Source organism: Helicoverpa zea, chromosome 30 (genome assembly GCF_022581195.2).
Source record: "Helicoverpa zea isolate HzStark_Cry1AcR chromosome 30, ilHelZeax1.1, whole genome shotgun sequence".
Classification (NCBI taxonomy): Eukaryota; Metazoa; Arthropoda; class Insecta; order Lepidoptera; family Noctuidae; genus Helicoverpa; species Helicoverpa zea.
The window spans coordinates 534,888-545,203 of NC_061481.1; the positions used below are offsets into that span (position 1 = coordinate 534,888).

Sequence of the window (10,316 nt, forward strand, 5' to 3'; positions counted from 1 at the left end):
TTTTTGTATTAAACAAAGTGTATTTCTCACTTCTTCTTTTGGCACTTTTCTTTATGCTTAATTATAAATTTAGGTTGCAAATCTCAATTTAATTTATTTTTTTATAAAAATCGACTAATTAAGCACTCACTAAAATCACCACAACATAATCGACTAACTACGCACATCACTACCACTGACTTTGCACACAGAAAATAGAAAACAGCATGGCCGTTCGCATAGAAAATTAATATCAGTTTTTACATTAAATTACTAATCTGTGCTTGTAAATAACTCCGCGATGTCGGAAGATATGTTCTATTGTTCATTTGTGAGTATTCACTACATTATCTGTGAATGTGGAGAAACATTTCCAACGGAAGACGAATTGAAATCCCATCTTGAAAGAGACCACGCATTGAAAAAAGAACGCAAAGAATATAAATGTGGCGTTGTAAGTATTGTTATAATGTTTTCGTTACACAATTTCTTGATTGGTCTTGGGTTTGGACGCTTCGCCGCAAATTTAATTTATCGGGCGTCGGTACGTCAATATTACATGTTGATAGGCCTACGAGAAACAATATTACGGTTGGTCAAAAATAAAAAATCTTACAAATGGCCAGTTTTTAAGTTCTATCACACAAAATGACCAAAATTGAAGCTGAAATCATCAGGACGCTTTCTGTCTAGGACCAATGGTTCCTCTGAAAATGAGCACAGAAAGTCAATTCTTAAAAAGTATTGTATCATCATCATCATCATCATCATCATTTCAGCCATAGGACGTCCACTGCTGAACATAGGCCTGTATTGCAAGTATTGTATATTCTTACAAAATTATGATTTTGGGCATGGCATCCCATATTAATGGTGACCACACAAATAATTTGACACAGCAGTCAAAATTTTGGTCAAATTCCAATTTTGTGACCTAAAATGGTATAAAAATCCACCCCTAAGATGACCCATTGATAGAGAATAAATTTTTTTCCACCAAAACCTTATCTCTACTTATATAATAAAGAGAAACCATCTTTTTTTGTACTCTAAATGCTTCAAAACTGCTGAACCCATTAGAATAATTTTAATGTCACTGTTAAAAAGCTATTCTCATCCTGAGTAACACAGGACACAAGTGAAACTGCATAAAACGGCTCATCACGCCTTTTTCTCAACTATGTTGGGATCGGCTTCCAGTCTAACCGGATGTAGCTGAGTACCAGTGCTTTACAAGGAGCGATTGCCCTATCTGACCCCCTCAAACCAGATACCCGGGCAACACAATACCCCTTGGTTAGACTTTGGTGGTGTCTGACTTACTGGCTTCTGACTACCCGTAACGACTGCCAAGGATGCATAAAACGGCTAGTTTGAAATAAAAACCCTTGACTTTGAAGCATGTTCTAGCAATCTTTGTCAAAATAATTACTAGTTATGTTAGCCCATTAATTAATGACTTGGTTTGTTAATGATTTCATTATTTATATACATATTTTTCTGTCTTGAATAATGGACATGTATTTTTTATTTTTCCCTCATAAAAGTCAAAGTCAAGTCAAACCCTTATCATCTGCTTAGCCTTTTCCAACTATGTTGGGGTCAGCTTCCAACCTCTTCTGAGTCTTATTCTAATCAAATCAAATCAAATTGTTTTTATTTCAAATAGGCCTTTGCAGGCTCTTATGAAACGGCAAATTAGTTGCACGGTTCCAAAAAGTTGGTCTCATGGAGAAGAGCCGGCAAGAAACTCCATGGACACTCTTCTAAAAAGTAATATTTTCACAAACATTCTATTACATAACAATAGTAAGCTGATAAAATTATACAATACAACTGAAAGGTAAACAGTAAATCAATACAATCCAAAGAGAAAAGAAAAAGACGTTTAATTGCCAGGGAAGCCACACATGGAGAGATGAGTTATCGCCATATAATATCTTTATCGTCAACAAAGTCTTGAATTTTATAATAAGCTTTTTTAATGAGGGTGGATTTTACAGTGTTCTTAAATTTTATATCCGTGAGATCGGTTACACACTTAGGCAGCTTGTTGTAAAAACGGACACAGTTCCCTAAAAACGATTTATTCGATTTCATTAATCTGAATCTCGGAACTACTAGTTTGTGCTTGTTTCTTGTATTAATCGAATGTATATCACTTTTAACAATAAATTGATTTAAGTTTTTACGTACGAACATGATATTTTCTAGAATATAAAGAGAAGGAAGTGTAAGTACCTATTTCAATTTCTTTAAATAATTCTCTCAGTGACTCGCGAGGGCCGAGGCCATAGATTGCACGAACTGCCCTTTTCTGGAGTACAAATATTGAATTTACGAAATATTTAATATTTAATTTTCTTAGTTAATTATTAATGTTTTGTTAAAAATATGTGATGTGATATTTAAATAAGGGAACAAATATAATGACCACCATAAAATGCTTTGATACCCTTAGTTTTGTAACCAGAAATATCTACTGAACACCAGAAAAATAAAGTTTAAAAATGTAATAGTACCAGCTATTTTAATCACGACTTCACTTTAAATTGTATTCGACCACCAAATTTAGTAAATGATCACCAACTCTTGACGACCAAATTAATGTATTATTTTTGCCTAAATAAGTCACTGTGATTGCCATAAAATGTAGGCTTATTACCAAATAAAGTATTATGATGCCATATTAAGTTATGTGTCCAGCTTGCAATGCATGCGTGAGTGTCAGTATGACGAGTGACAGGGGAAAATGGAAGAAAATGACATATTGCACCGACCCCAAGTAAAATTGGGAACAGGGCAGGAGAAAGAAGAAGAAGAAGAATGTGTTTCTCAATACACTCCCTCGAAAACACACTCTTTTCGCACTGTTTAGTTAGCGGCATGCAATAGACAATTTTCCACCCTAGTACAGGAAAAGGGTCCCCATAATCTTATTACATTTATTGTATCAGGCCGAACTTATTTTTTTGTAGTCAGTTTACTTAAACAGGATAGCAAGATGTAAAAACTTTGATTATCATTTTATATTAAAACGCTAGTATAATTTTGATGATCATTTACTCCTTTTGGGATAACAATGATTTATTTGGACTCATTTTGCTTAAATAGGATAGCAGAATTTAAAAACTTTGGTTATAATCTTACATTAAAATGGTGGTTTAATTTTGGTGATCATTTACTATTTTTGGCTTACGCATGATTTATTTTGGAGTAATTTCACTTAAATAGGATAGAAAAGTGTTAAAACTTTGGTTATAGTTTTACATTAAAATGCGAGTTTCATTTTGGTGATCATTTACTATTTTTGTCTGCTATTTGTTACTATATCTGGTGATCAGTTAAACATAAGCCTTTAAATAATATGTGTCCAATATTTTTTTGTATTCTAAACAGAATATTTTAAGGCAGGGCCCAAGATATATCAAATTAAAATTACCAAAAACTCTTCATAAAATAAATAATGTAATTATTCATATTACACTAACATATCACTGTAATGCTATATGTGTCTGTCTGTCTGTGGCCCCACAGCTCTTAAACAGATAAACCAATTTAGATGCGTTTTTTTATTTTAACGATTTGCCAGTTTTTGATGATACTAGCTGTTTTCCCACTGTTTCCATGGTATCCCATGGGAACTACTGCCTGTACCGGGATAAAATATAGCCTATGTTACTCGGGAAGCGTGTAGCGCCCCAACAGTGATTTTTTTTTATTAGCCCAATAGGTAGTTGAGTTTATCCATAATAAACTAGATTTTTTTCCTCTTCATAACTTCTTAAATATTTTTTTTAATACTAATATATGTACATGTTTCCTCAAGACAAACTCTTTCCTAAACATTATTATTTATTGTTGAACAGTGTGAACAAATCTACAGCACGGAACAGGCCTGCATCGAGCACTATGAGAGCTCCCACATTGAGATCGATGAGATCAAGCAGGAGCATGATTACGTGGAGACGGAGGAGAACGAGGAGTGCGCTGAAGCCACCGAGATAGTAAGTATTTTGATGCCATCATCATGATTGCTGTACGAGGTCTCAGGATGCTCAGTAGGGCCAAATTAAATAGATTCTTGGTTTTGAAAACTTACAAAGCAGCCTGACAGTTGATGCCATTTCTTCCAGTCGACTTTTTGACTTTCGAAATGCATCGGGTTATGTAATAAGTAGCTTCTGCCAGCAGTTTCACTCGCATTCCATTGGAATCTGCATGGACCCGGATAAAAAGTATAACCTTCCTTCCTTCCTTGATAAATGATTAATTAAAAGAACTGTTTATTGCGATTTTTTACATTCAATTTTCAAAGTAAACAGTTGTTGCTGGGGAGTTTGTTGCGCCACTTCTTCCCAGCAATAACACATAGGAAGTGGTGAAGGGGTTTTAGAGGCTGTCTTTAGTGTTTGTCGTTCGAAAAGTGCCTACTTTGAATAAGGCCCAAGTTCACCTTCAACATAAAAGTTAACACGTTGTTTTTTTATGGGAAATCATCAAATTACGGCTCCCGCTTTGTGTGCAGCGCTCGGGAGTGTCAGACTCGTACTGACTAAACCCCGCCATGTTCCTTCTTAAGCCCTTTCTTTGTGTACCAGCGCCGCGGTAATTCGCGCGAACAAGCCCTTAAGTTGTTGGTTAATCTGAGCCTAAATAACTTGTTTTTATGCTTTTCTAGATATACGAAGAAATAATAGAGGAACCGGAAGTGACGGAGGAAGTCGAGCCTATAGCTAAGCCTAAGAAAGAGAGAAAGTCGAAATCTCACTACAATGCTAAGAACATTGTATGTGAGGTCTGCGGGAAGAGATATGCTGTGAGTATTCATATTTTAATTTAATTAATAATAGTAATTCGACTTATTTTTAATTAACTTGGCAAATAATTGATATTCTAAACATCATCAGCTTTTTATCGTCCCACTACTGGGCTCCGGCCTCCTCTAACACAGAGAAGGATTGAGCAATTGTCGACTTCACACTTTATAATCCAAGTTTCCTTATGATGTTTTTCTTCACCTTTACTCAGTCAGTGGTGTCCTAGATATACTTAGAAAGTACATATCTAATCATCTTCCGAGCCTTTTCCCAACTATGTTGGGATTGGCTTCCAGTCTAACCAGATGTAGCTGAGTACCAGTGTTTTACAAGGAGCGACTGGCTATCTGATTTCCTCAACCCAGTTACCCGGGCAACACAATACCCCTTGGTTAGCTTACGCTTTCGTCAGATAAAATATGTATTAAAATCCAAACTAATATTATAAATGCGAAAGTAACTCTGTCTGTCTGTCTGTCTGTCTGTCTGTCTTTTCTTCACGCTTAAACTACTGAACCGATTTGTGTGAAATTTGGTACAGACATAGTTTGAAACTTGAGAAAGGACATAGGATAGTTTTTATTACAAAAAAAAAATTATTCCGGACATATAGCGCCATCTATTGGTCAAATCAAAAATCTGCTGGTATAGTTCGGCCATTCAGAGAATGCGTTCCTGACACGTCGCGATTGAACTGACGACGTAACTTTGCAATGGCGTTGCAGTTACGATAAAAATATTTTTGCTGGTTGTTTACCGTTTTAACAATTGAGGAGCATTAAAACAACATTATTATATCAATAATCAATGAATGTTATTACGTCGTCAGTTCAATCGCGACGTGTCAGGAACGCATTCTCTGAATGGCCGAACTATAGTCACTATTCCACGCGAACGAAGTTGCGGGCAAAAGCTAGTACATAATAAACATTTTATTTCAGTCTAACGCAGCTTTGAAGTACCACCAGCGAGTACACACGGGTGAACGTCCGTACCAATGCACGGAATGCACCAAGAGTTTCACTATGCCTCTGTTTTTACAGGTAAACATTCATATTTAACTACTGCCCGTACTGGGATTAAAAGTAACCGATATATTCTGTTAATCAGGTATATTACTACCAAGTTTCATCAAAATCATTCATGAAGCAGCTGGCCATAACATTGAACAACGCCATTGTACGCGACTATGTAATTTACACGCTTATATTAGCTTCACTTGTAACTATGTACCTATGTAAGAAAATCTTGCAATCTTAATTTGTCACTCACTTCCCGGTCTTCGATTTCTTCTTCTTCTTCTGGTCGTTCCCTCAATGCTGAGGATCGTGACTGTATGTCAATCTTCTCCACTCGGTCCGGTTCAGCGCCATATGTACCGCTCCCTGTATCTGGCCTCCAGTCACCTCTTTGAGGTGGTCCACCCATCTAGCTGGTGCTCTTCCTCTAGCGCGCTTCCCCTCCATTTGTCCGAGAATGATGAGTCTCTCCAGGCTATGCAATGGAGATCGCATTATGTGCCCAAAGAAACTCCGGATCCTTTCCTGGCACGTAGTCAGCAGACGCTTGGCAACCTTCAGCTCTTCGAGGATGGAGACATTGGTCTTCGATTAGGATGTATTTTTTTTTCTCATGTGAAGTCCTGCTCATAACGGGATAAAATAAAGTCTGTTACTCGGGAAAAGTGAAGATGCTTGTGCACTATAATATGTCTGCGCAGCTGGCTGATAACCTTATATGAGAACAGCCGCCTTGGCCGATAATATAATCCGGCTAGTGGGACATCATATTAGTATAGATTACAATTTTTAGTAATATTACTTTTTATTTTTAGATTCACATGCGGACTCACACGGGGGAGCGTCCATATGAATGTTACTTGTGTCCAAAGGCTTTCAGTAATAAAGCAGCCTTACTTAGACATGATCGAGTAAGTAATTTACTAAATAAGCCATCTCACGAGCCTTTTCCAACTATGTTGGGGTCAGCTTCCATTCTAACCGCATGCAGCTGGGTACCAGTGTGCCACAAGGAGCGACTGCCCTATCTGACCTCCTCAACCCAGTTACCCGGACAACCCGATACCCCTTGGTTAGACTGGACGTGGTTAATTACCCGTAACGACTGCCATAGATGTTCAAATGATAGAAAAACCCACCAATTTATTTTGCCTTCCAAGGCATGAAAGATTTGAACAATCGTTTAAGCATTTAAGCAAGATTTTGAACTATCAGTAGATTTCTATAACGTGTGTGTAATATGTAGATTTAATTTTGACATTAGTTCCATCCATATAAATATATCCTTTTCTTGAAGTCCATTAAATTACTCTTCTACAAACAAAAAATATATTTTTTTCTCTATACTATACGCGGTCGAACATTAGTTTATATTAATACACGCGGTCATCCTAAAAACCTTCTTTCAAAGTCTCTTAACCAACTTCCCTTTTCAACAGGTACACACAGGAGTAAAACCCTACGAGTGTCCGGAATGTGGTAAATTCTTCACTCAGTCCAACTCTATGAAACTACACGTCAATACGGTGCATCTGAAAATGCCTGCTCCGTACAAGAGCAAGTCGAGAAGGAATAAAGCGAGAGAGAGAGAGATGCTGAGGAGAGCTATCATCACTTCTTTGGATGGAGAGGAAACTGCTGCCGGTAAGAGAAAATCTTCTTCCGAGCCTTGTACCAACTACGTTGGGGTCGGCTTCCAGTCTAACCGGGTGCAGCTGAGTACCAGTGTGCCACAAGGAGCGACTGCCCTATCTCACCTCGTAAGAGAGGGAGGAAGAGTTAACTATTTGGCTAGTCTTTTTGTTAAATATGTTGGAGTGGGCTTCTAGTAAGATGGGGGGGACAGGAGGGAGAAAGATTTTACAATTTGCCTAGATGTGTTTTAGTATTTGGCTAACCTTTTCGTTATTGTTTTGAAACATCATGTTTGGGAGTAGATTACAGGTGGTGGGTAGAAAGATTTTACTCTTAGCCTAGACTTTTGGTATTTGGCTAGCCTTTTCGTTAAATATGTAGGAGGGAAAGACATTTTACTATATGCCTAGACAACTGGTAGTATTGTAAACACGGCGCATTTGAAAATGCCTGCTCTGTATAAGAGCAAGTCGAGAAGGAATAAAGCGAGAGAGAGAGAGATGCTGAGGAGAGCTATTATCACTTCTTTGGATGGAGAAGAGAACGCTGCAGGTAAGAGACAGAGAGAGGGAGAAAGATTTTAGTAGTCTTTTTGTTAAATATGTTTGGGTTGGGCTTCTAGTAAGATGGGGGGGGACAGGAGGGAGAAAGATTTTACAATTTGCCTAGTCGTTGTTTAGTATTTGGCTAGCCTTTTGGTTGAATATGTTTGGGAGGTAGCTTACAGGTGGGAGAGAGATTTTATTATTTGCTTAGGCGTGTTTTTGTATTTTTGTTAAATATTTTGGGAAGGACATTGCTGCAGTAGAGAAATATCGATTTTACAATATGTCTAGCCACGTTGAGGTTGGCTTCCAGTCTAATATACGGAATACCCATATATGTTGTTAGAAAATTTACATTCATATTTTCAGGTCTCAATGTACAAAAAATCTTTAAAATATTATAATTTAGATTTAATTAAATATGTATTTTTTTCTATTCACAGTGGAAAGCATAAGTCAGCCAACGAAATCGGATGCGGAAGTACATTTCATAAAGCCAAGCGAACAAGTCACAATATTCAAACAGGAGGTTGAAGAAGCAGAGATATTATACGAAGATGTCGACTCTAGAGAAATTACTTACGAAGTGGTCTACGAAGAGTAACTTGTCAAATAAGTTTACCAGTCTTAAGTTAGCTACAGAGAACAAAATTATTAGCGGAGATGTCATAACGTTTGCCGGGGCTGCGACACTGTTCGCGCTCATTACCGCGGCGCTGGTACATGGCGGGCTTCAGAAGGAACATGGCGGGGTATAGTCAGTACGAGTCTGACACTCCCGAGCACTGCACCCATAGCGAGAGCCGTCATTTGATGATTTCCCATCAAAAAGACGTCATAACGGAAAATCAGATGGCCGATGGGGCCGAAAAGTGCTGGAGTGGAGACCACGGACTAGCGAGCGCAGCGTAGGACGTCCACCAACGAGGTGGACAGACGACCTCATAAAGGTCGCCGTCGACGCTGGATGCAGGTCGCCTCCAACAGGTATCTGTGGAGATCTAAGGGGCAGGCCTATGTTCAGCAGTGGACGTCCGCCGGCTGAGATGATGATGATGATGATGATGATGATGAACGGAAAATCTAAGAAAGTAACGCGACGACATGCGGGGGACGAGGAATGTTACTAGCGCAGCACCAACACCTATGGAACCTGTCCTTTTTCACAATAAAATCATCAACCAATCAAGGGCCAAGCTTTGATTAAATTTTGATTTGACTAGTACTTGCCTACGATACGTTGCTTGAGCTACAAGAAGGCGCCTGACCTACATGCCTTATGACATCTTTTTTTTTTAACGACGTCAAAAATCATCAAATGCCCCCTCCCGCTGTGGGAGAGGGGGCATTTGTTGTGTGTGGGTGTTAGCAGCGGTGAGGGAGTGTCAGACTCTTACTGACTAAAAACCGTCGTGTTCCGTCGTAGGCCGCGTATGTACCAGAATCGCGGTAACTCTTTCGAACAACCCGCAGCCCCGATGCCTTATGACATCTCCGCTATATTTCCTTCCTCTGTGAGCTGTACCTATTCAGATGAAAATTGGTTGAGAATTATCTTAAAACCAGGAGACGGATATAGATACTTTTTACCCGGATACGGGAAGTAGTTCCCGTAGCAACGCGAGAACTATACTTCATTTGAGTAGGCACTTAAACGCTCAGGCTCCGAAACTACAGAAAATATTTGAACTATCTTTTCACTGTTGGGGCGCTACACTCTTCCCGAGTAACATAGGCTATATTTTATCCCGGTACGGGCAGTAGTTCCCACGGGACGCGGGTGAAACCGCAGGCAAAAACTAGCTTGGAGTATAACTAACTGTCAACGGATTTTTATTTTTTTCGGGTAAAAATGAAATGAACTTTTAGAATCAACTAAAAATATAAGAAATATGTTGTATTTCCATGTAAAGGCTATTTATATTTAATACTGTATAGATATGTAGCAGTAATTTCAATTTAGTTTTATTTAAAAATTAAGTTCTTATTATGTACTTTTAACTGAATAAAGAGATTTTTTTCGTCAACTTTTTTTGCTTTATTTATCTATAATATAATAAAAATGAATCGCAAAATGTGTTGGTAAGCGCATAACTCAACAACGCCTGGACCAATTTGGCTAATTCTTTTTTTGTTGTGTTTGTTATTGTCAGGAGAAGGTTCTTATGAAAAAAAAAATAGGGTAAAGTAGAGAAGTCAGTTGACGGGAGCGAAGCCGCGGGCAAACGCTAGTAATAGATACTTACAGCTTCAGCTACTTACAGGATGGTGAGAAAAACTATACTATGCCCTTCTCCCGGGTTTAAGCCCCTATAATT

At 38.2% G+C, this 10,316-nt stretch overlaps 1 protein-coding gene across 1 annotated transcript; it reads left to right on the plus strand.

Annotated features, from left to right (window-relative positions):
* The first annotated feature begins 181 nt into the window (after positions 1-181).
* On the plus strand, positions 182-10,025 carry LOC124644627 (zinc finger protein 250-like). Its single transcript, XM_047184118.1, has 7 exons — positions 182-433; positions 3,849-3,986; positions 4,661-4,798; positions 5,741-5,842; positions 6,634-6,729; positions 7,258-7,462; positions 8,442-10,025. The coding sequence occupies exons 1-7, from the start codon at positions 281-283 to the stop codon at positions 8,600-8,602; spliced, it is 993 nt and encodes a 330-aa protein (XP_047040074.1). The 5' UTR covers positions 182-280; the 3' UTR covers positions 8,603-10,025.
* The last annotated feature ends 291 nt before the right edge of the window (positions 10,026-10,316 follow it).

Coding starts and splice junctions, on each gene's coding strand:
- LOC124644627 (XM_047184118.1), top strand. CDS start 281: ATGTCGGAAGATATGTTCTATTGTTCATTTGTGAGTATTCACTACATT. Junction 434..3,848: donor AAGAATATAAATGTGGCGTT/GTAAGTATTGTT, acceptor ATTGTTGAACAG/TGTGAACAAATCTACAGCAC. Junction 6,730..7,257: donor CCTTACTTAGACATGATCGA/GTAAGTAATTTA, acceptor CCTTTTCAACAG/GTACACACAGGAGTAAAACC.